This window comes from Ovis canadensis, chromosome 13, assembly GCF_042477335.2.
Source record: "Ovis canadensis isolate MfBH-ARS-UI-01 breed Bighorn chromosome 13, ARS-UI_OviCan_v2, whole genome shotgun sequence".
In the NCBI taxonomy this organism is placed as follows: Eukaryota; Metazoa; Chordata; class Mammalia; order Artiodactyla; family Bovidae; genus Ovis; species Ovis canadensis.
This window is the reverse complement of record NC_091257.1, coordinates 76,337,745-76,364,599: the sequence shown is the minus strand read 5'-3', so window position 1 is coordinate 76,364,599 and position 26,855 is coordinate 76,337,745. Positions and strand designations below refer to the sequence as shown.

The 26,855-nt window shown below is 38.9% G+C and overlaps 1 protein-coding gene across 11 annotated transcripts in view; it reads right to left on the bottom strand.

The window, feature by feature from the left end:
• TPX2 (TPX2 microtubule nucleation factor) overlaps positions 1 to 25,729 on the bottom strand; it is a 55,683-nt gene extending 29,954 nt beyond the window's left edge. For 2 of the 11 annotated variants that reach the window (XM_069548277.1, XM_069548283.1), the window contains exons 1-5: positions 24,992 to 25,305; positions 24,654 to 24,799; positions 22,096 to 22,209; positions 12,282 to 12,459; positions 5,716 to 5,835 (exon numbers count right to left, since the gene is read on the bottom strand). In XM_069548277.1, coding sequence (XP_069404378.1) covers positions 5,716 to 5,835; positions 12,282 to 12,387 — 226 coding nt within the window. In that variant the 5' untranslated portion in view covers positions 12,388 to 12,459; positions 22,096 to 22,209; positions 24,654 to 24,799; positions 24,992 to 25,305. Of the gene's footprint in view, positions 1 to 5,715; positions 5,836 to 12,281; positions 12,460 to 20,775; positions 20,911 to 22,095; positions 22,210 to 24,653; positions 24,800 to 24,929 lie in introns of those variants that run through there. The other 9 variants (XM_069548273.1, XM_069548280.1, XM_069548274.1 and 6 more) reach the window with 5 other exon arrangements.
• Positions 25,730 to 26,855: the final 1,126 nt, after the last annotated feature.

Below are 26,855 nucleotides of genomic sequence, written 5' to 3'. Positions count from 1 at the left end.
TGGTGACTGCAACCATGAAATTAAAAGACGCTTACTCCCTGGAGGAAAAGTTATGACCAACCTAGATAGCATATTCAAAAGCAGAGACATTACTTTGCCGACTAAGGTCCATCTAGTCAACGCTATGGTTTTTCCTGTGGTCATGTATGGATGTGAGAATTGGACTGTGAAGAAGGCTGAGCGCTGAAGAATTGATGCTTTTGAACTGTAGTGTTGGAGAAGACTCTTGAGAGTCCCTTGGACTGCAAGGAGATCCAACCAGTCCACATTCTGAAGGAGATCAGCCCTGGGATTTCTTTGGAAGGAATGTTGCTAAGGCTGAAACTCTAGTACTTTGGCCACCTCATGCGAAGAGGTGACTCATTGGAAAAGACTCTGATGCTGGGAGGGATTGGGGGCAGGAGGAAAAGGGGACGACAGAGGACGAGATGGCTGGATGGCATCACTGATTCAACGGATGCGAGTCTGAGTGAACTCCGGGAGTTGGTGATGGACAGGGAGTCCTGGCGTGCTGCGATTCATGGGGTCGCAAAGAGTCGGAAACGACTGAGCATCTGAACTGAACTGAACTGAACTATATACTGCCTGTAAAAAATGCATTTATAATAATCATGAAAGTGAAAGTGTGAGTAGCTCAGTTTGTCCAGCTCTTTGCAACCCCATGGACTGTAGCCCGCCGGGTTTCTCTGTCCACGGAATTCTCTAGGCAAGAATACTAGAGACGGTAACCATTCCCTTTTCCAGGGGATCTTCTTAACCCAGGGATTGAACCCAGGTCTCCTGCATTGCAGGAGGATTCTTTACCATCTGAGCCACCAGAGAAACCCAAGAATACTGGAGTGGGTGGCCTACCCCTTCTCCAGGAGATGTTCCCAACCCAGGAATCAAAGCAGGGTCTCCTGCATTGAGAGACTCCTTACTCAGTAAGGAAACACTGGCCTTAAAGGACACAGTAGACCAGATATATATATAGAGAACGTGTGGATTCTTTACTAGCTGAGCTACCAGGGAAGCCTGCCCATAGGCTATCCACTGACTTTTCAGTAAGCATACATTAAAGACAGTAATCATAAGCGGAGGAGAGTACAAATTCAGGGCTGTTAAGATTCACTTGAAATTATGAGATCAGCAACATAAAATAATCATGGAGATATAGATACATATATATAAACCTCATGGTAATCACAAACCAAAAAAAATCTATAATAGATATACAGACACATAAAAAAGAGAAAGGAATACAAATATGACACTACAGATAGCCATCAGACCATAAGGGAAGAGAACAAAGGAACAAAAACAGATATATAAAAACAACACCCAAACAATTAAAATGGCAATAAGTAGATATATATCAGTAATTAGTCTAAATGCAAATGGATTAAATGCTTCAATCAAAAGACACCAAGTAGCTAAATGGATACAAAACAAGACGCATATATATGCTGCCTACAAGAGACTGACTTCAGATCTAAAGACACACACAAAGAGAAGTGAGAGGATGGTAAAAGGCATTCTATGCAAATACAAATCAAAGGAAAGCAGGGGCAGCAATAATTATATCAGACAAAATGGACTTCAAAACAAAGACTGTTACAAAGACAAAGGATATTATATATGATCAAGGAACCGATTCACAAAGAAGATATAGCAATTGTAAATATATATATGCACCCAACACAGGACCACCTAAACATACAAAACAAATATTAACAATCATAAAAGGAGAAACTGACAGTAACACAACAACAGAGAACTTTAACACCCCACTTATCTCAATGGACTCCAGATAGAAAACTCAGTAAGGAAACACTGGCCTTAAAGGACACAGTAGACCAGATATATATAGAGAGAACATTTCATCCAAAAGCAGCAAAATACATATTTTCAACTGCACAGGGAACACTCTCCGGGACAGATCACATTCTACGCCACAATACAAACTTCTGTAAATTTTAGAAAACTGAAACCATATTAAGCATCTTTTCTAACCACAACGCTATGACACTAGCAGCCAACCACAAGAAAGAAACTGCAAAAACACAAAAACACATGGAGGTTAACCGATATGCTACTAAACAACCAACGGATCGCTGAAGAAATCAAAGAAATCAAAAAAATACCTGGAGACAAATGAAAAAACACAACAGTCCAAAACCTATGGGATGTAGCAAAAGTGGTTCTAAGAGAAGTTTACAGCAATACAAGCTTACCTTAGGGAACAAGGAAAATCTCAAACAATCAACCTAAACTTACACCTAAATCAACCAGAGAAAGAACAAACAAAACCCAATTAGTAGAATGAAAAAAAAAAAATCATAAAGATCAGAACAGAAAGAAGTAAATAAATGGAAATAAATGGAATATGACTAAAAGAAAAATAGAAAAGACCAATGAAACTAAGGGCTGGTCCTTTGAAAAGATAAAATTGATAAACATTTTAGCTAGACTCATTAAAAAGAGAGAAAGGCCAAATCAATAAAGTCAGAAATGAAAAAGGAGAAGCTGCCAGCACCACCACAGAAATACAAAAGATCACAGGAGATTATTACAAACATCTATATGCCAATAAAATGGACAACCTAGAAGAAATGGAAAAATTCCTAGAAATGTACAATCTCCTAAGACTGAATCAGGAAGTAATAGAAAAGATTAAGAAACCAATTACTAGTAATGAATTTGAATCATTAATTTTAAAAAACTCCCAACAAACAAAAGTCCAGAAACAGATGACTTCACAGGTAAATTCTACCAAACATGTAGAAGAGTTAACACCTATCCTTCTCAAGCTATTTCAAAAAACTGCAGAGAAAGGAACTCTTCCAAACTCATTCCATGAGGCCAGCATCACCCTGTTATCAAAACCAGACAAAGATATTACAGAGAAAGGTCAATGTCACTGATGAACACAGATGCAAAAATTCTCAACAAAAAAGTATCATACACCATAATCAATACCATCTGTATTCATACCAGATACTTAAGGAGAAATAAACAATCCACAATCATAGTCTGAAATTTCAAAACCTCTCCCTAACTGATGGAACAAGTTGACAGAAAAATCAGCAAGACTATAATAGCCACACACACGTGTATGTGCTAAGTCATTTCAGTCGTGTCCAACTCTTTGGGACCCTGTGGACTGTAGGCTCCTCAGGCTCCTCTGTCCATTGGGATTCTCCAGGCAAGAATACTGGAGAGTTGGTAACTCTGATAAGCTGGTTCTTTGAAAAGATTAATAACAGTGCTAAATCTTTAGCCACACTGATTAGAAAAACAGAGAGAGATGACATAAATTGCTAATATCGGGAATGAGAGAGGCGATATCACTACAGAATTTATTAGTATCAAAAGGATAATAAGGAAACATTATGACAACTTTTTGCCTATAAATTAAACAATTTAGATGACATTGATAAATCACTTGAAAGACAAACTACCAACGCTCATTCAAGAAGAAACAGATAATCTATATCTGCTAAATAAATTGAATTTTTAGTTAAAAACCTCTCTGCAAAGAAAACTGCAGAGCCAGATAGCTTCAATGGTAAATTCTATAATATTAACTTTACACAAATTCTTCCAGAGATATGAAAAGGGAATATTTATATAGTAAGGCCAACATTTACTCTATCAAAATCAAACAAATGCATCACAAGAAAGGAAAACTACAGACTATTCCCCATGAACACAGATGAAGAAAATTTTAAACAAAATAATGTAACAAACTAAACCTAAAATATATGTATAAAGAAAAATACCATCCTGACCAATTGGGGTTCATTCCAGAAAAGAAAGATTGGCTTAAAATTGGAAAAGCAGCGTAATTAAGCAATTTAAAAACTAAAAATTTTAGAAAGGGAAAAAAATCATATAAACATCCTAATATATGCAGACAAAGCATCTAAGAAAATTTAGCATATATTACTATAAACATTATCAGCAAAATAGGAATAGAAGAGAAATTCCTCAGCCTGATAAAGGACATCTATGAAAAAACTACATCAGGATTGAAATCAAAATAAGAAATGAGGCCTTCAAAAAAAAAAAAAAAAGGACTATAGTTAACATTATACTTAATGGTGAAAGCCTGCATGCTTTCCCCTAAAATCAGGAATAAAACAAGCATGTCTACTTCTCCTCTCTTATTCAACGTCACATTAAAGGCTCTAGGCACTGCAATGTGCAAGAAAAACAAAAGGCTTATTTGCAGATGACATAATCACTAAGGTAGAAACCTGATGAAATCCACAAAAAAGGTACTAAAGCTAGTAAGTGACTTTAGAAGGTTGTAGGATAAAAGATCAATATGGAAAAATTTATCATAATTATTTGTACTAGCAACACAATAAAAGCTGAAATTAAAATAGAGGTCTGGGGACTTTCCTGATAGTCCAATAGTGAAGACCATGCTCCCACTGCAAGGGGGAGTGGGTGTGATCCCTGGTTGGAGAACTAAGATCCCACATGCTGTGAGGCCAAAAAAAAACCCAAAAAAACCAGCGCTCTGAAAAGTGCTCTGTGAACACAAATAAGGGGAATCAATTAGAGAAAAAACGATATTTAAGTTGGAAACTGAATAATGAATAAGAATTTTTCAGTTAGACTAAGGGTAGAATAGCACTAATGAGACAGGTGAGAATGTGTACTAGGAAAGAACAAAAACCCTGTGGCTGAGGGGTATGCTGAGTGGAAGCAGTGTATGTGGTTTTTGATACATGATGGGCCAAGCAGAGGCGTCCTACTCTGGGGCTCACTGCTGACAAATAATTTTAAACTGAAAGTGATCCAGACAAACTAGGTACCATCACATCCTCTTTCAATTCAAGAAGAGCACAAAGACCATCAAAGCAACAGAAAAATCTTCCACACTTCTTAGCACCTCAAGTGAAATATGTATACATGGTTATAACCTCTTACGCAAGAAAGATGGATACTTGTCCAGACCCCAAATTCAGTAAGATATCACCTGTGTTTGAAAGTCAGCCTAGCAACTGAGACCCTGAACTAAACAAGTTCACTGAAAATACAGCGACTTTCTAATATGGCCCTCTAGTTAGTGCTGCAATTGGGGCGAGTTTCAGATTAACCCATAAGATTAATTCTCAAATGTTCTAAATTGATTATGGTGATTGCACAACTATTCCATGAGCATATGAAAAAAAGACTGAAAGGTACACTTTAAGCAGGTGAACTGTATGACATGTGAATTACATCTAAATATAGCTACTGTTTCAAAACAATCATTTTTGAGGATTTATGACCTCTTAAAAGAATACTTTTTGTTCTAATCAAACAGACAGTATTTTGTATATTTAGTAACTATTAGTTAAATGTCAATCATCTTTTAAAATCAGATACAAGACTCAAAGAATTCTTGCATAATTATCAAGCAGTACATTCTTCTCTCCTGCTGTTTTGTTTCCCAGCCAGACTCGGGTTACGTTACATTAAATCTAGCCAAAAAAGAAAATAGTTATATATCTGGCAATAAAATTCTATGTTAGCTTAATTTCTCAAAGTTTGAAAACTGAAAAGAACATAGCACATCATTAGTTTTCAAATCACCATGAAATGAATAAATGAATTAGCCCATTTCACCAATTAAAAACAAAGGGATACATCATTTAGGTAATTTCCCCAGGTCCCTCAGGTTCCTAATATACTGCTCCACCATTCTGCCAAGGAGGTTTTTTCTAAGATGTTCTTTCTTACCTGGCCTCAAGGGTGTGACATCTTGATGAAGATTAGCCTTCCTCAGAGGTGTTTTGCCCTGAAAAAGCCCTCCTGTACCATCCTTCCCAGGAAACTTATTCTCCAAATTAGCCTTCTCATCTGTGAAAAGGTAAAATCATGATCATCTAAACAACCAGCAAGGAAGCAAACAAAAGAGTATCATACACTTAAAATGAGGCCTAAAGCCTCCTACTGGTACACTTTGAACTCATTTGGCAAGTACCAGCAAAGCTTCAGTGATTAAAAAAAAAATAAGTACAGGTTATATAACAGAGACAGCAACTGCAAAAACTAACACTAAAACACTGGTAACACTGAACAAAGTATTACAGAAAAGGAGAAGTGCAGACTCTGCATTGTGAATAGCTCTTTATCTTTGCTTGATACAAATTTAGGACCATATAATCATAAACTGGCCTTATCTACTACCTAAATACATCATGTTCCTTTGAAAGAAAACTGTAATCAGTGAGATTGGTAAGGCTTACAAGGGACATCTTGTAGTCTAACTGAGTTGAGGTTCTTCCTCAATTAAGACAGTGTGGGGTGCAAGAGGATGGAATAGAGCTAGGTTCTCTCAGGGAATTAGATCTTAGGTTTTGCCATGACCAAAGCCAGTACAAGCAGTGAAAAGTGTATTCTATCAACAGCCTACTGATACAAGTTTTAGGAATGTGTTGAGTCCCACTGTGAATGTATACTCTGACTGCAACTGTGTAAAAAGATGTGATTATCTGGAAGAAAATTATAAAGGAATACATTAGAACTTGTGTGGACCACAACAAACTCTGGAAAATTCGGAAAGAGCTAGGAATACCAGACCACCTGACCTGCCTCCTGAGAAATCTATATGCAGGTCAGGAAGCAACAGTTAGAACTGGACATGGAACAGACTGGTTCCAAAGAGGGAAAGGAGTACATCAAGGCTATATATTGTCACCCTGCTTATTTAACTTATACACAGAGTGCATCATGAGAAACACTGGGCTGGATGAAGCACAAGCTGGAATCAAGACTGCTGGGAGAAATATCAATAACCCCAGATATGCAGATGACACCATCCTTATGGCAGAAAGCGAAGAACTAAAAAGCCTCTTGATGAAAGTGAAAGAGGAGAGTGAAAAAGTTGGCTTAAAGCTCAACATTCAGAAAACTAAGATCATGGCATCTGGTTTCATCGCTTCATGGCAAATAGGTGGGGAAACAGCGGAAACAATGACAGACTTTATTTTCTTGGGGTCCAAAATCACTGCAGATGGTGACTGCAGCCATGAAATTAAGATGCTTGCTCCTTGGAAGAAAAGTTATGACCAACCTAAACAGCATATTAAAAAGCAGAGACATTACTTGGCCAAGAAAGGTCCATCTAGACAAAGCTATGGTTTTTCCAGTATTCATGTATAGATTTTAGAGTTGGACTATAAAGAAAGCTGAGTGCCAAAGAACTGATGCTTTTGAACTGTGGTACTGGAGAAGACTCTTGAGAATCCCTTGGACTGCACGGAGATCCAACCAGTCCATCTTAAAGGAAATCAGTCCTGAATATTCATTGGAAGGACTGATGCTAAAGCTGAAACTCCAATACTTTGGCTACCTGATGCAAAGAACTGACTCATTTGAAAAGACCCTGATGCTGGGAAAGACTGAAGGCGGGAGGAGAAGGGGACGACAGAGGATGAGGTGGTTGGATGGCATCACTTGACTCAGTGGACATGAGTTTGAGTAAACTCCGGGAGTTGGCGATGGACAGGGAGGCCTGGCGAGCTGCAGTCCATGGGGTCGCAAAGAGTCAGACACAACTGAGCAACTGAATTGAACATTAGAACTAAGATGATTTTGAAAAAACAGTAGGATCCATTTTTTCTTTCAAAGTATATTTAAAAGTATTGTTATACTAATATTTCCTTTCCTGTTTTCAAGAAAAAACCTTGGAAAAAGAGAGACAGCCCAGGTATTTCCTCAGGGTTTCCGTGGACCAAGGGCATGGAGAAGACCTTCTGTATGGCAGCAGGCTTTCTTATCCACCCTTCCTCCTATACACACCCAACAGACCCACTGGATTTCATCAGAGTCCTTTTCCAAGAGAACGGTATATGCTATCACATTTGGACACTGCACTATAAGTGTGAAGTACAGCTGCAATGGACTCATTTTTACCCCCATCACATACTGATTTCTCTTAATGAGAAAGAAAAAAATGAAGAAGACCCAGCAATAACTAGCATGACATATCACTGGTCTCACATACTATCCCAAAGTAATAAAAAAACAGAGAACAGACTTATGGACATGGGGAAAGAGGAGGAGAGGGTGAGATGTATGGAAAGAGTAACATGGAAACTTACATTACAATATGTAAAATAGATAGCCAAAGGGAATTTGCTGTATGGCTCAGGAAACTCAAACAGAGGCTCTGTATCAACCTAGAGTGGTAGGATGGGGAAGGAAATGGGAGGGAGGTTCAAAAGGGAGAAGATATATGTATACCTATGACTGAATCACAGTGAAGTTCGACAGAAAAAAACAAATTTCTGTAAAGCAATTATCCTTCAATAAAAAAATAGATTAAAAAAAACCCCTCACATCCTTATTTGTCGATGTCAAAGTTTGTGTCATATCACCTGACTCAGTATCAGGGAATCCTATCTCTATTTGGAGACTGGGTTCTGAGTAGCATAATCCCTCCATTTAAAAATGGCAATCCACTCCAGTATTTCTGCCTAGAGAATTCCATGAAGAGAGGATCCCAAGGGGCTACAGTTCATGGGGTCCCAAAGAGTCAGACAAGACGGAGTGACTAACACTTTCACTGTGACTTTGGACTAGTTCCATAAATCCTAGAAGCCTGAATTTTAATAACCAAAGCAGTCTTGAGAAAGAAGAATGGAGTTGGAGGAATCAACCTTCCTTACTTCAGATTATACTACAAAGCTATAGTCATCAAGATAGTATGGTACAAAAAGAAACACAGACTAGTGAAACAAGATAGAAAGCCTAGAAATAAACCCATGCATTTATGGGTACCTTATACCTTATTTTTGACAAAGGAGGCAAGAATATTCAATGGGGCAAAGACAGCCTCTTCAATAAATGGTGCTGGGAAAATTGGACAGCTACATGTAAAAGAATGAAATTAGAACACTTCCTAACACCATCAGTTCAGTTCAGTTCAGTTCAGTCACTCAGTCATGTCTGACTCTTTGTGACCCCATGAATCGCAGCACACCAGGCCTCCCTGTCCATCACCAACTCCTGGAGTTCACTCAGACTCACGTCCATCGAGTCAATGATGCCATTCAGCCATCTCATCCTCTGTCATCTCCTTCTCCTCCTGCCCCCAATCCCTCCCAGCATCAGTCTTTTCCAACAAGTCAACTCTTCGCATGAGGTGGCCAAAGTATTGGAGTTTCAGCTTCAGCATCATTCCTTCCAAAGAAATCCCAGGGCTGATCTCCTTCAGAATGGACTGGTTGGATCTCCTTGCAGTCCAAGGGACTCTCAAGAGTCTTCTCCAACACCACAGTTCAAAAGCATCAATTCTTTGGCACTCAGCTTTCTTTACAGTCCAATTCTCACATCCATACATGACCACAGGAAAAACCATACCCTTGACTAGACGGACCTTAGTCGGCAAAGTAATGTCTCTGCTTTTGAATATGCTGTCTAGGTTGGTCATAACTTTTCTTCCAAGGAGTAAGTGTCTTTTACTTTCATGGCTGCAGTCACCATCTGCAGTGATTTTGGAGCCCAAAAAAATAAAGTCTGACACTGTTTCCACTGTTTCCCCATCTATTTCCCATGAAGTGAGGCGGCCTTACAAATAGCTGTGAAAACAAGAGAAGCGAAAAGCAAAGGAGAAAAGGAAAGATATAAGCATCTGAATGCAGAGTTCCAAAGAATAGCAAGAAGAGATAAGAAAGCCTTCCTCAGCAATCAATGCAAAGAAATAGAGGAAAACAACAGAATGGCAAAGACTAGAGATCTCTTCAAGAAAATTAGAGATACCAAGGGAACATTTCATGCAAAGGTGGGCTCGATAAAGGACAGAAATGGTATGGACCTAACAGAAGCAGAAGATATTAAGAAGAGGTGGCAAGAATATACAGAAGAACTGTACAAAAAAGATCTTCAAGACCAAGATAATTGCGATGGTGTGATCACTCACCTAGAGCCAGACATCCTGGAATGTGAAGTCAAGCGGGCCTTAGCAAACATCACTACAAACAAAACTAGTGGAGGTGATGGAATTCCAGTGGAGCTATTTCAAATCCTGAAAGATGATGCTGTGAAAGAGCTGCACTCAATATGCCAGCAAATTTGGAAAACTCAGCAGTGGCCACAGGACTGGAAAAGGTCAGTTTTCATTCCAGTCCCAAAGAATGCTCAAACTACTGCAAAATTGCACTCATCTCACATGCTAGTAAAGTAATGCTCAAAATTCTCCAAGCCAGGCTTCAGCAATAAGTGAACAGTGAACTTCCAGATATTCAAGCTGGTTTTAGAAAAGGCAGAGGAACCAAAGATCAAATTGCCAACATCCGCTGGATCATCAAAAAAGCAAGAGAGTTCCAGAAAAACATCTATTTCTGCTTTATTGACTATGCCAAAGCCTTTGACTGTGTGGATCACAATAAACTGTGGAAAATTCTGAAAGAGATGGGAATATCAGAGCACCTAACACCATACACAAAGATAAACTCAAAATGGATTAAAGACCTAAATGTAAGACCAGAAACTATAAAACTCTGAGAGGAAAACATAGGCAAAACACTTGATGACATAAAACAAAGCAAGATCCTCTATGACCCACTTCCTAGGGTAATGGAAATAAAAACAAAAGTAAACAAGAGGGACCTGATTAAACTTAAAATCTTTTGCACAGCAAAGGAAACTATAAGCAAGGTGAAATGGAAGAAAATAATAGCAAATGAAACAATTGACAAAGGATTAACTTCCAAAATATCAAGCAGTTCATATAACTCAATAACAGAAAAGCAAACCACCCAATCAAAAAGTGCAGAAAAGATCTAAACAGACATTTCTCCAAAGAAGATATACAAATGGCTAACAAACACATGAAAAGATGCCCATCTTCGTTCATTATTTGAGAAATGCAAATCAAAACTACAATGAGATATCGCCTCACACCAGTCAGAATGGCCCTCATCCAAAAGTCCTCAAACAATAAATGCTGGAGAGGGTGTGGAGAAAAGGGAACACTCTTGCACTGTTGGTGGGAATGTAAATTGATACAGCCACTATGGAAGACAGTATGGAGATTTCTTAAAAAAACTAGAAATAAAACCACCATATAACCCAGCTATCCCAATCCTAGGCATATACCCTGAGGAAATCAAAACTGAAAGAGACGCATGTATCCCTTTGTTCACTGCAGCACTATTTACAATAGCTAGAACGTGGAATCAACGTAGATGTCCATTGACAGATGAATGGATAAAGAAGTTGTGGAACATATACACAAAGGAATAATACTCAGCCGTAAAAACAAACACATTTGAGTCAATTCTAATGAGGTGGATGAACTTAGAATCTATTATACAGAGTGAAATGAGTCAGAAAGATAAATACCATATTCTAAAACATATATACGGAATCTAGAAAAATGGTAATGAAGAATTTATTTACAGGGCAACAACGGAGAAACAAACATAGAGAACAGACTTATGGACATGGGGAGAGAGGAGAAGAGGGTGAGATGTATGGAAAGAGTAACATGGAAACTTATATTACCATATGTAAAATAGATAGCCAATGGGAATTTGTTGTATGGCTCAGGAAACTCAAACAGGGGCTCTGTATCAACCTAGAGGGGTGGGATGGGGAGGGAGATAGGAGGGAGTTTCAGAAGGGAGGGGATATACGTATACCTATGGCTCATTCATGTTGAGATTTGACAGAAAACAGGAGAATTCTGCGAAACAATTATCCTTCAATAAAAAATAAATTAAAAAAAAAAAGACCTGGGGAGAGGTAGCAAGAGGGAGGTGAGTATAGTTCTAAAAGAGGAACACAAGGATCCTCATGATGTTAGAACAGTTTGATATCTTGACTTTGGTAGTAAATCAGTGAATCTACGCAGGTGATAAAATCACATAGAACTTAATACACATGAAAATAAGTACAAGTGATACTGGGGAAATCTGAGTAAGACTGATGGAGTGTATCACTGTCAACATTCCAGCTGTAATATTATACTCTATGCTCAGTGACAACAAAGCAAGTTTTTATGTGACTGCCCTCACTATAGACATGTAATTGAATTTCACTCAATTTTTTTCAACCGAATTTTACCATATGTTCATAAAGCTTAAATATTCATCATTTTTAACTGCAAAACTTTGATTTCTACTGATAGTCCATTTCCAAAATAGTGGACATTTCAACTACTTCTATCATATGGTGACAAAGTCTCTGAGTGCAGAAAGGAATTTATGTTTTAGTTATCTACAATCCATTCTTTTGAAAGGTGCTCAGCACAAAACAAGTCACTATCCCTTAAAACAACTGGAAAAGCAGACACTTACCAAACCAGGAATCTATGTGTTGCGTATCTTCCTCATCAGTCAAGGATGAAAAATTGATGAAGTCCGTTGGAGCATCATAGGAATAAGAGGTTGTGACTTGTGACATTGTGTCCCACCCTTGGTGCAAAACAGCAGGTTATTTCTAACGTTTGTGTCACTTTTCTCAACAGGTCACTTCCTAAGGAGATAAATGGTTCAGAGACTTGATTGCACATTTATCTAAGGTACTGGTACCCTATTCTGCTTTTACAATCACATATGCATTCTGAAAATAACCTGGGCAATATGCCTTACTTTTCAAATCACACTAAAAGTAAAGTTTACTTTTTCAGTAACTTGACACTCCTTGAGGTAAATACATTGGAATTAGAAAGAGGCCAAATTTAATGAATACCTACGATATGTCATGTACTGTGCTAAGCCTTTTATATTCATTATCTTATTTCCCTCAATCTATCGTTTTCTCATTTCCAGTCTCATCCACATCCAATGCATTTTCTCTTTGCCCTGAATAACCCAATTTCTGAAACACATCATAGCTACCAACCAAAATCTTACTCATCATTGAAAGTCCAATTCAATCATCTCTAAAATCTTTCCCAATTTGCACCTACCATTCATTACTGTTGCCCCTCCAAAGCCATTGTGCTTTTATACCATCTAATTTTATATTAGCTAACTATGCAGATCTCTCTCCTAGTAAATCCTAAGTTCCTTTAGACAAGGATGAACTCTACTCACTTGTGTACAGCTCATCCATTAAGGTGCTTAGAACAGTATCTCATACATAGTAAAAAATCTCAATAGTGTTTTGCCAAGTACAGGTTTCTTCTTTAACAATACTTTTGTAAAAAATACTACTCCTGGGCATAGAGACAAATACCTTTAAAAATACATAAAAGGGACAATATGCAGATTAGGTAAAAAAAAAAAAATGTGGGCCATCCTTACTTCTGCATACTTTGTACAGAAGAGCTGTCATGCGTCCTGTGCCCTCTGTCCTGTGGAAGGAGGGTCAGCCCCCGACTCCAACCCAATGTGGTTAAAAAAAATAGCTAAAAGTAATAGCCTAAAGGCTATACTCACTTGGCAAATAATTTCCCTACAAAACCCAATGAATCATTTGTCTTCATTATGGAATGACATGGACTTAAAGTATTCTGTACCATGGAAGAGAAGTAGACATCAGTTAATGACTTACATACACATTTGCTAATTTAAGTACTTTCTTTAAGCCTTGATAAATACATGCTCATTTTTAAAATGAGATCACAAAAAAATGATTTCATAAAAATCCACAATGCCATACTACTTCACACACCCACACAATTTCTCTCAATCTCTCTCTACACACACAACACATACACACACTTAACTTTTACTTTTTTTTTCAAATGAGATCATTGACATTTTGAATTTGCTTCACATATCGCAAGCATCTTCCATGTCAATATAGATATATCAGCAACTAATAACTAATTTACTTATCCCCTATATTAAGACTGTCCCAATACTTTCGCTTTAAAGATACAACTAGAAGAATATCCATGAAGCTAAGTTTCTGTATATATACTTAATTCTTCCCTGAAGACAAATTCTTAAAAGACAGAATCACTGGCTATTGACACATAATGTGAAAACGTTCCTCAGGAGAGTTAATATCCCTTTGCATTACAGAGAGGTGTGCCAGTTCTCTTCCAGGTACTAATAGCCCTCAGTACTCATTTTCTTTATATTATACCACTATACTTATGCTCTGAGATAAATGATGAGATTAGGTCCACTCAACCTCATTGTTGATCGGTGGTTTGGCCAGTGGACTTGGGTAATATCTCTCAGTGGACTTGGGTAATTCAGAAGGAATTTGTTCTATTTGGTTTACATAGTGAAATCAATCAACCCCCATGGTCTCCCCTATGAACTCACTGAAGCTATACCTCCACAGCTATCTTTATAACAATGCTCCAATTGAAGTACTTAGTGTAGAAATATGACATTTTGGAGTTGGGAGGAGTTTTAAATAACACCTATATTTTCCAGTTTATAGATAAATAAAGCAAAATGAGGTCCTCTTTCACTTTTCACTTTCATGCATTGGAGAAGGAAATGGCAACCCAATCCAGTGTTCTTGCCTGGAGAATCCCAGGGACAGGGGAGCCTGGTGGGCTGCCGTCTATGGGGTTGCACAGAGTCGGACATGACTGCAGCGACTTAGCAGCAGGATCATACAACACTACTACTAATGATCATGGTAAAAACAAGGTACCAAAGGTGCTTACACATGCCAAGCACCATGAAATAACAATACTAAAGACATACAATTTTAATCCCCTCAACAATCCTCTAAAGCATCAATTATTCCCATCCTAGAAGAGAAAGCTGAAAGTAAGGGAAATTGAAAACGACTTGCCCAATATCATAAAGTTATATAAAGGAAGAATCTGATCTAGAACTGAGGCACCTGACTTTAGTATAATATGTTTTCTACATCATCTGCCCTTACCCTATGAGTTAGAGAAGCATGTTAATGTAGTTATGGTCTATATTTGCATAGGAAACAGTACTGTATCTCTTTCCAAGTATAGAGACAGTCTTCGTAGTCTTTTACCCTGAATAGAGGATTCTTTACTATCCTCAATTCTTACGTTTTCACACTTCCCCATTTCTACTTTCATTATTCAATTTAACTCAGTAAGCTATGTGTTAGCAGTTCACTCACAGTTGCTAGGGGCCATAAATCTGGGCTTGATAATATTGGAGCTCCTTTCTCACTAATATTCAAGAAGGAGACATTGTCTCATACAAAAAGTAGATTTAGTCTCAGACACAAAGGAATTCAAAATCTAGACAGGAGGCCTATCAGACTTAAAAGATGTGCTGTGCTTAGTCACTCAGTTGTGCCAGACTCTACAACTCCATGGACTGTAGCCTGTCAGGCTCCTCTGTCCATGAGATTCTCCAGGAATCAAACCTTCCCAACCCAGGAATCAAACCCAGGTCTCCTGCATTGCAGGTGGATTCTTCACCGTTTGAGCCATCAGGGACACCTAGACTTATTTTAAGACTATTAATCAGACTTAAGAGATAAGATGGTATAATATTTAAATCATATAGTATGAACTATAAGCATAAAGAAAATTAGACGTTAACATGGCTTAAGCCAAGGTATGACTAAATATTTTTCATTGAACACCATCAAAACAGTAAAAAGTGCTCTAAGACAGAAATCACCCCCTTGATCACCAAGTTTCCAAGCCTGGAGTAGTAGCCAGGGGACAGCTTGGCCAATAAGAACAAAGTAGGAATCTGCTGAGGGATTCCTAAGAAAACTCATTCTTTCCTAATATAGATATACTACAGCCCTTGCTCCTCCCCTTTTCCTTCACCTTGCTTCTTGCCTTGAATGCAGATGTAATGGCTAGAGCTACAGCAGTCATCATATACACAGGGGTAAATGGCCTAGAGTAACAGATATCACTGAGCTACTGATCAGTGATGATCAAGTATCAGCAAACACCTACCTCCAGACAATAAAATTCTTTTCGTATAGGTCCTTACTAAGCAACCCCAACATGGAAATACAGAATTCTAGGCCTCTCCCTGGCATTACTTGATGTATATGACAATGGGGAAGTTACTCTACCTTTCTGCCTACCTACTTCCCATAAACAAGAAAGAAGGTATTTTGAGTGCTATGATATTACCACTGCCTTTTGACCTACTGATACCTTTCCTCTCCTTGACCAAATTTCTACTCAAAGGACCCTATTGGAAGATTCTCCAGCAACTGACAGTGGCTAAAATTCCTCTGTTGTAAGAAGGAAGTTCTCCTATTCTTTGAACAAACATCCTAGAAGACATGGGAAAATCTTGGATTCCCATGATCTTAATGCCTAACCCAGGTCACTGGGAAGACTTCCCAGGCAGGAATGTTACAAAGACAAGTAAAGCTAGGGGGAGGGAAGAGAAAGGAATGTAATATGCAGCAATCCCACTTAGTCTTCTAAAAATCATGATTCCACCAAAGCATGCTGCTGAAAACAACCTGGAAAGAATTCAAATTTAACCCCTCACAGCCTTTTTTCTTTTTAAATAATGAAGCTACACTGCTAGGCTCTTTGGAAAATAATTTGCATTTTTCTTTGATAGATCTTGCCAAAAGTAGAAACTTATCTTATAAACATGTATCTAGGCATATATAAGAATATTCACAAAGCATTGTTCATAAAAGCCAAAAAAACTGAATATGCAAATTTGACCAATAGATTAGTTGAATAAATTATGGCACAACCACATGTTGAGATATTAAGTAACTTTAATATTAAATAATGTTACATATGTGATTTCTACAGAATGAGCTTCAAGAGCTATTAAATAAGAAAAGCAAAATGCACAAGTGTGTGCTCTCATTCAAGTTAAAGAGGAAAGAGGTAATGTATACTCATGAATACCTTTATACATACATAGACTATTGCAGAAGACACAGAAGTGTTAATAGCATTTGGGACTGGGAAGAAAGCTGAGAGGTCTGGGTCAGGGGAACACTTTTCACTATATTAACTTTCTTATTCTATTATTTCAATGCGTACCTTTTCAGTTTAAAGAGCTAGTTAAGCTGTATTATTATCCCCCGAAATCCATGGTGACAGTCCAGAAGTCATTAGGTTTTCTGGGATTTGTATTATTCTTATAATCCAGCAATAACTGTTAAATCTTTTTATTTTTGGAAATAATGCTTCCCATTTACATGGTCTATAAACCAGATACTAACTTCACATACCCAAATGATAAATATTTTCTTTGTTAATGTTTCTGCATAAAATCCTGTGTATTGACCTAATAAAAACTTTGAAAGCAAAGTTAAAAATAGTAATAACTATTAATTACGGAATACTTATGACAAGCAGACACTGTGTAATGTTTTCATGTATTAACTCCACTAAATTCTCACAGTAATTCTATAAAGTGGGTACTATTCACAGATGAGGAAACTGAGGCACGGAGAGATTTACTATTTGTTCATGGTCATACACATAAGTAGCAGAGCCAGGATCTGAACTCAGACAAGCCCTAAAGGGAGTGTCCTTATCCACCACACTATCCACTGCCTCTCCTATTTGCTTAAAAATAGATATTTATGTAGATTAATATCAAATGTCAAGGAGCGAGAGACAATACTGTTTAGATAACTTCCAAACACTGATTGTGTACTACAGGCCAAGCACAAGCACTTTACTAGGCACTTCATATAAATTATCTCATTTAAACTGTATTAACAAAACAGAAAGTAAATATCATCATCACTGTTTTACAAATAAGGAACTGACTCAGCTACTCCCTGGTGGCTCAGACAGTAAAGAGCCCACCTGTAATGTGGGAGACCCAGGTTCGATCTCTGGGTCAGGAAAATCCCCTGGAGAAGGAAATGACAACCCACTTCAGTATTCTTGCCTGGAAAATCCCACGGATGGAGGAGCCTGGCAGGCTACAGTCCACGGGGTCACAAAAAGTCGGACATGACTGAGCGACTTCACTCAGTTCCTCCAGGATCAAGCTACTCCAGGATCACAAACTGGCAGGTAGCAGTATTGAGTTATAAGACTTGGTCTATAGGATTACAAAATCTGAGGTCACCATAATATACAGGGTTTTCCTATCAATATTCCTTCAAAACTGAGAAGCCTGTTAGACAAATACAAAAATAAACTATTCTGTACAGAAAAATTAAGCCTTTTTAACAAGTTTTGCAAAAAGAACACCCCGGTAAATTAAAAATCCTATTCTAAGTATACCAAGAAAGCTCGGAGCTGAATCTTCTCATCAACTAAAACATCACCCCTTAATTTCTCTTTTCCTAAGTTTGTATTCTTGCATGTAAATTTTTGCTGTAAACAAGACGGAGGTTTGTCTGAATCTCTCAGTGGATAGTTCAGAGTAAAAGGGACTACTCAAGCATCAGAAGGAGGGATGTGCTCTGAAGTCTAGAACTGCATTTGATCAGTAGGGGTTAAAAGGCAAAGGGGGCTCAAACCTAAATATGCCTAATTTTTTTGTAGGTTAAAAATTTTAAACGAAAATACTAATTTTTAAAATGATCTCTTTTTCAAAAAATCTTCTTTTGAGTCATCTTTTAGTCTAGTACACCCCTCTACCCCACTACCAAAGAAAAGGAACAAATAAATATATATCCATTGAGAAGTCTGACTCTCCTTAATAAACAGTGACTGCACAAGTACATGAACAAAACCAAAAGTAACTACTGGCAACTGCTAGCTTCATTACAGCGCCTCTCCCACAAATATTAGGATGTAAAACCTTCAAAAACTAAAAGCCTTGTGGGAAATGAAACAGGCCAAAGCCAACTGTTTAAATGAGAGCCCCAAGCAGGGTGGAACTGGATGCCTTCCTGCACCCCTTAATCAAGATTGAATTTCTGTCAACAGGTTTCACTGAAGAAAAAAAAAAAAAAGGCACATGCGTCAACCACATTCCCCAACACAAATCAAGCTGCCGCAAGAGAATCGGCTTCACATTTCAAAATTACCTGAATCCACCACAGCTTCAGACTCCTGCAAAACTAAATATTCTGTGTGAATAGCTCTTCCCGACCAATAATCCTATGACAGACCTGAGGGAAAGGCTTCTCCTACATTATGAACTAGTTAGGTTCCTTTTAAAACCGCCTATTGAGTGCCATCCATCATATCACATAGCTTATTCTTGTTTCCAAAAAACAAAGTCTGAAAAGATACATATAATCCTTCCCCATAAGGAACTCACAGTTAATTGTGATACAGGGTGATCTTTGCAGTAATGAGGGATAAACAAAGAGCACTGTGGAAGTGCAGAAAAGGAGGCTACATTTTATAGATGGAGGGTCAGAGAAGATTTGCTGGTGGAAGTGATACATAAAAGATATAGACACACATGCAGAGTTCTGCAGGCTAAAGATGAATACTAAAAGGGAACCCTCTTACACTGTGGGTGGGAATGCAAACTAGTACAGCCACTATGGAGAACAGTGTGGAGATTCCTTAAGAAACTAGAAATAAAACTGCTGTACAACCCAGCAATCCTACTGCTGGGCATAAACACCAAGCAAACCAGAATTGAAAGAGACACATGTACCCCAATGTTCATTGCAGCACTGTTTATAATAGCCAGGACATGGAAGCAACCTAGATGTCCATCAGCAGATGAATGGATAAGAAAGCTGTGGTACATATAAAAAGCCATTAAAAAGAATACATTTGAATCAGTTTTATTGAGGTGGATGAAACTGGAGCCTATTATGCAGAGTGAAGTAAGCCAGAAAGAAAAACACCAATACGGTATAATAACGCTCATATATGAAATTTAGAAAGATGGTAATGATAACCCTGTAGGCGAGACTGCAAAAGAGACACAGATGTATAGAACAGTCTTTTGGACACTGGGAGAGGGCGAGTGTGGGATGATTTGGGAGAACGGCACTGAAACATGTATATTATTATACATGAAACGAATCACCAGTCCAGGTTTGATGCATGATACAGGGTGCTCGGGGCTGGTGCACTGGGATGACCCAGAGGGATGACATGGGGAGGGAGGTGGGAAGGGGTTCAGGGTGGGGAACACATGTACACCCGTGGCGAATTCATGTCAATGTATGGCAAAATCAATACAATATTGTAAAGTAATTTAGCCTCCAATTAAAATAAATAAATTTATATTTTAAAAAAAAAAAATAAAAATAGAATACTAAAAAAAAAAAAAGAATAGGTTAGAATCACCAGAGAGAAATGTGAGGGTAGCTTAACAAAACCTTATTTTCAGACTTGAAGTGAATCAATAAAGACAGTTAAGTAAAGATGTTCTATCAAAACTTTTACTCTATTGATCTAGTAAGAAATGTTCACTGAATAAATTCTTACAGGATTTAAAAAAATAAAGATGAATACTGACTTTTTCTAGCAGAAGAAATAAATGGAAAAGGAAAACACATACTGGGAAGCATGCAATTGAGAAAGATTGTAAAAGAAGCAATGTAACATATTTCCACATTCAACTGAAATTAACCTCCATGGCTCTCTGTCTCTCTTCACTCTCCAACCAAAAATAACCAGCCATGACAAGCTCTATAAATCAATAGGTGCAGGTTCAGAGCAGGGTGGAGGAAAGCTGGAAAAGGGTGCATTCTAAGCAAGGCTGAAATAGCAGCGCAGCAGCTCCTGAGCAAAACAAAGACTTTGGTGTGATAGACGATCTCAAGTACCTCACAGTTCACTTGTGAAGTGTCTTGCCCCGCTCTATTAGAGGAAAATCATGAGTTAAATAAATGGTAATACAATAGAATAAACAGAGTAAGTCAAGACTTCATTAGAAGTGTAGTTAAGTTAAAATGGTCCCATCCCAGGCAGTGCCATTTCCCCAGGGACACCCTCTCCTATTTCCACAAGGGATAAGAGATCTTGTTACACTACCACAAGTTAGAGTTGAGTTATTTTCATCTTACCCAGGGAGAAAATACCTCCATTCTTTTTTTCTTTTTTTCCTATACATAGGATTAGCAAGAGACAGCAAATGGCAACATAGTCCAGACTGCAATTTTAATTGTTAATCAAAGTCACAAACCAAGTCTGAAGGAAGTTAATGGACTTTGTGTTTCCACATTTGTTTGCTAACTTCTGTGTTGAAATCAGATCTGTTTACAGAAACAGATCTATGAAGCTTCCAAAATTGGGTCAATTTAAAATCCAATGACAATCTCTCACTGTCCAAGCACTTAGAAGCCAGCACAGGACACAAGGACATTTGTTCTAATTCATCACTGTCCAAAAATCTCAAGCAAACACACTTTTCTATCACTTTCCTTCCAAACTTTCATATTTCATTTTTGAATGATTACAAATTCAGTACACATTTTTTATTCATCCACAGAACTCTATAAACCATAATTCACTCTTACATAACTAATAGAACCTGGATAGAAATCAAAGATGCCATTTACCTCTAGGCCAAATAACAACTCTTACCTTTACCAAAGTGCTCTGATGTTCTAAAAGTAAGTAGCTAAGAGACTTTGTAAGGGCTGACAGTGGGGCTATAGGAGGTTACAATCCTAGTCAAATCTCACTCAGTCTTATAGAGAATGATATCCCTCAAAAGGTGTCTGGTTTGGAAAGCAGACACCCCAAAAAGTGATTACCAATGAGGTGGCAAGGGGTGAGATGGACAGTGACAGGGCTGGAAGATTTTGAATGCTAAATTTTTTTATATTACTTTGACTTTTGCACACTCGTGAATCTAAATATTAAATATTTTAGAAATATAAAATTGTGCCTGTGTGATGTATACTGTCAGTGGATAGGTAAATCAGCACAATTTTCCTATGAGGCAATTTGGTATTTTGTAAAAAAGTCTTAAAAATATGCATTCTTTTTGACCAGTGATTCCACGGGGTAGACTACTACAGCAGAACCATATAATGGAATAATATATTAGCCATTAAAATTATGTTACAGAAAATTTTAATGAATGATAAAATTTTCATAGCCTAATTACAAAGTGGAAAAAAATGATAAGTTATTAGTGCATGATTTCTTAAAACCAAACATACGTTACCAACCCCCCCCAAAATTGGAAGGAAATCTACCAAAATGCTAGCCATAATTTATCTGAGAAGCAGGATAGTGGGTGACATTATTTTCTTTTCCATATTAAATAAATTCTCTTCCAAAATGTTATTATAAAGATGAATGAAAATTATCTAAATAATTTTTAAGCTTTAGCAGTCCCCTTATTTTTCAATGTAACACTGTGAACACAGCCTCACCTGTGGTTTAATCCAGTCAGTACCCTTGACTACAGACTTTATTCAAAGTTGCAATATACTCTTTCACCTCTCTCCTGAAATTCTGAAGTCCAGAAAATACTTCTTTTCCAGAATCTGAAAGAAGATGAAACAAGTTCAAGCTCTTTGTAGCAAAAAAGGTTAGCAGAGAACAGAAGGGGTGGTATAAAACACCAAGGATAACCATGCTTAAAACCAGGGTACTTCTGAGAGCTAAGGTCTAAATAGCATGATGCCCCCTAAATGTCAAACTTAACAGATTATTGTTTCGTTAGTGTAAAAGTGTTCCTAAAGCTTTTAGGGTATATGTGCTATGTCCCTGTGTTTTTGCTTGTTACATACTTCCACTTCAAAGCAACCTCTCCACAGCTTGCAACTGAGGAACACTAACATCAAGGGGTCAATAGTGTGTGTTCTATTCAAACATCAGGACAAAGAGTAGGCACACTGTATATGAAAAAAAAAAAAAAAATTCTACCTTTTTAAATTTAAAAAAGTAGAAACAGCATTTTATAAAAAACATTTCTAAAGTTTGCTCCTACATACAATTTTATACCTTTCTCACTAACCTTTAATTTCCCCCAATCAAGTTTCTTTATGCAAACAAACAAAAACAGAACCTCTTCCAGTTACCTATACTTTTTTCCACAAAGTACCTTGACAGGTGAACTTTCTCAAACACAGATCTATTCACAGAATTGATTGGGTTGTTCAATGTCCCTGGAGTAAATTCTGCTTCCTACCTTTACCCATGGCAAAGAAAATTCGTTTGCCAAAGGACATTTAAACCTCTCCTCCTGAGGACTTCCCTGGTGGTCCAGAGGTTGGGAATCTGTCTGTCAATGCAGGGGACATGGGTTTAATCCCTGGTCCGGGACCTAGGATGCCGCATGCCATGCAGCAACTAAGCCTACAAGCCACAACTACTGAAGCTTGCATGTCTTAAGGTCCTCAAGAGAAGACACCCGCACACCACAACTAGAGAAAGCCTGAGCACAGCAAAACGAAGGGCACATGTGCCGCAATGAAGATGCAATTCAGCCATAAACTAAAGACTTAAAATAAAAAATTTCTGAAAAGAAAAAACCCCCACAAAACTCTCCTCCTTCTTTCCTTCCCAACAATTCCAAAAGAATTAGGGAAAGGCTTAAAAAAAAAAAAAACACACACACACATAGGAAATATGGGAGAACTCTGACTCTCTCCTGGTACCTATATAAGAAATAAAGGACCATCTCGTCACCTATTGAAGCTTAATTGCAGCTACAGGATAAGGTAACTTTATTAAGGTCAGAATGCACAGACTAAGCATAAGGCTGGCCAAAATAACTATTTTATTTAAATGACTTGAAGGTTTAAACAAACTTATCAACCTATTTCAATATACTCAGTTTTTCATACCTGAAATTTTGTAGTCAATTTAAGATAACACCTTCTTGCCTTTCCAGTTCAACAGATACTGAATGGGTGGTTTCCATGCACCAAGACTGCCCTGGTTCCTAACTGAACTCTATCAAGAGCAGTTTGTGTCCCCCCTGCTCCCCAAAGCTACCTTGGCCTGTTTTAAGCCTCAACAATCTCCCTTACCTCTAAACTGCCATGTGCTTACTATATAAAAACTAGAATATGCAGATGCTATCTTGTCTTGTTCTAATTGTCACTTGTCAATCTGAATCAGACTTTTGTCCTCAAGCATACCAGAAACCCTTTGACTGTACACACACAGTATCTTACACCAATCTGAGCACAGAGTATAACCTCAAAGATCAATTAGCTAAGTGAGCTGGGAGTCACAGTAATTTTTATCCCAAGAGTGACAACCTAATAATGAATTGACACACCCACAGTACAAAACCAAAACAATCAACCAAAGAGACTCAAGTTTGAATTAGGGGGTTGCTTGACAGGCAGTGTGATACACTGAGGCCGCAACACAAAAATATCCTTAGCTTTGCAGCAAATAGTTCGAATTTTGACATCTCATGAGACAATTTCAAAGACAGGCCATAGATTATCAAGACAAGGTAAGGCTGAATCAGGGCAAACTCCAAGTGATGGTCTTAAAGCAAAATCTGTAGAGCACTCAGATGCTATCTTGTCCTAAGCAAGACTGATTGGAATTTCTTGGTACCTAAGTACTAGAAAATTGTGAGAAAAAGAAACCACTAATGAAGAAAAGAGGAGAAGGAAATGGCAATCCACTCCAGTATTCTTGCCTGGAGAATCCCGTGGACAGAGGAGCCTGGTGGGCTGCCGTCTATGGGGTCGCACAGAGCCGGACACGACTGAAGCGACTTAGCAGCAGCAGCAATGAAGAAAGCAGGGAGAAAAACAACCCTACAATATTGTAATCTGGCTCACTTTTTCTTTCCACTCCAATCTGTTACGTGTCTTAGGACAGGAAATTAGAAAGGCAATAATACCCAGTGATGCACACAAAGGGGGAGAGCTGATAAAACGGAATGAATTTTAAATCCCCCAACAGAAAGTCAACTCCAAGTCGCATTACACGCCTTCAATTATATTCTCACTTCCTTTACCTTTCTATTTTACAAAATAGTTATGAGGTGCAGTTGTTTCGTGGCCACACCTGTTTTCCTCCACCAAACGCCAGACGTCCTGAGGGCGGGCTACTGTATCATCCATTTCTAGAAATTTATCTAGATTACGGGCCTCATTTCCCCTCCTATAAAAGAGAGCCAAGACTAGCACCGACTTCACTGGCTTGGGAAGAAAATCAAATGAGAAAACACACAGTGCTGAGTCCAGTAAACGCTTATTGTCTGTGTGCTGGGTAATAATATAATTGTCATTACCCTTAGCCCACAGCTTCGCCCTAATTCCTCCTTCTGTTTCCCACGCTGGCCTCCGCCTCTACCTGCAAACACAGCCTGCTAGACCCGGTCCACCGCACTTCACGGGGAAATCCTGTCGCGAAGGGAAGGGAGGCCGGAAGCTCCGCTCCTGCTCCGCGGGTCAGGGCGGCACCCTCGCAGTACACGTCCCAGGAGCTGCGCCCTCCACGCGGAGACTCCAGTCGCTTGAAATTAGGGTGAAGACCGCCAGGCGCCCCAATTGCTCCTCTTCCCTCCTCACTGCTCACCTCAACCCAGCGCTGTCAACCGACCGCCGCGAAGACCCGCCGCGGGACTCATTCAGTACCGTTGAAAAATTTGAACGCAGACTCTGCACAAACGCACCAATCGGTGTGCCGGGAGCTGGCAATCCCAGCCTTCCGATTGGCCCCTTAGATCCTGGCGACGCCGGAAGTCAGGGTGGGGGACAAGCAAACAACCGGCCCCGAAGGCTTCTGGTAAATGTAGTGTAACTGCGAGAGCCGGTTGCAACAACTCGACGAACGAAGTTACTACAAAGCCCAGAATGCTCCGCTACAAACTATTTGAGATAGGTGGTTAAAAATCCGCTTGCCAATGCAGGAGACAGAAGAGACTCGGGTTCGATCTCTGGGTTGGAAAGATCCTCTTGAAGAGGGCTTGGCAACCCACTCCAGTAGTCTTGCTGGAGAATCCCATGGACAGAAGAGCCTGGCGGGCTAACGTCCATAGGTCGCAAAGAGTGGGACACGACTGAAGCGACTTAGCACGCACCCAGCAATGCAACAGAGGCTGGCCCTTAGATTCTTTGCCAACTGTGGAGTCTCTCAAACTTTTCATCCAACTCCACGCCCGGATGTTAGTGCCTGAAGCCAAGGTTTTTAGAGGATTGTTCTTTTCTCCTTTAATTCCACCAACATCCTTGGTTGTATTACCCTCATATTGTAGAAGAGAAAACAAAGGCTTAAAGAAGTTGAGTAAACTTGTTTAAAATCACATTTTTTTTTTTTTTTGGAGTGGAGAAGATGGGATTTGCATTAAGAACATCTAGTCCTATTTATCATCAATAATCACTTAGGAGGTAATAGCAGCAACAAGAACAAAAAGATCAGCCTTCCTCCCACACACATGCCCCTCGGGATTTTGTTTTAATTAGTCTGTGGCACTTTCAAGTGCCCAGGCAATTCTCATATGCAGCCGGGATTGAGAAGCATTACTCCAAACCAGTAGTTCTCAAAGAACTAGATGATCGGTATAGTTGGAAACTTGATAGAAATGTAAATTTTAGGTCCCATGTGAGACTTATTGAATCAGAAAGTCAGAATGGGCGCAGCAATCTGTGTTTTCTATCAGCCCCTCAGGTGATACTGATGCCCACTGAGGTTTGAGACCCCCTGCTCTAAACCAAGTGACACTGACAAAATCTCAGGCCTCGGGACGTATTTGTTTTGACAAGAAGGGTTTGAGCCGGATGGTCTTGGCTCTGGATTCTCCCAGTTCAGTTCAGTTCAGTTCAGTCGCTTAGTCGTGTCCGACTCTTTGCAACACCATGAATCCCAGCACGCCAGGCCTTCCTGTCCATCACCAACTCCCGGAGTTCACTCAAACTCACCTCCATCGAGTTAATGATGCCATCCAGCCATCTCATCCTCTGTCGTCCCCTTCTCAGACCCCTGTTATTCCACCCAGCATTCTGTGAGGCTGAGATGCCTGCTGCAGATTCTGGCGCCACGTTACCCGAGTGGCCCAGGAATCCTAGATGCCGAGGGATGGTCCACTCTGTTGCAGCGTGTTACTTCTCCTTAAAGTCGTCTGCCTTCTCCGTCTGCAACAAGAGCCCGGTGCGTTTTCCAGGAGCGCCTCCTGCACCTAGAACAACCACACACCAAAGGACAATGTCACCTCAAC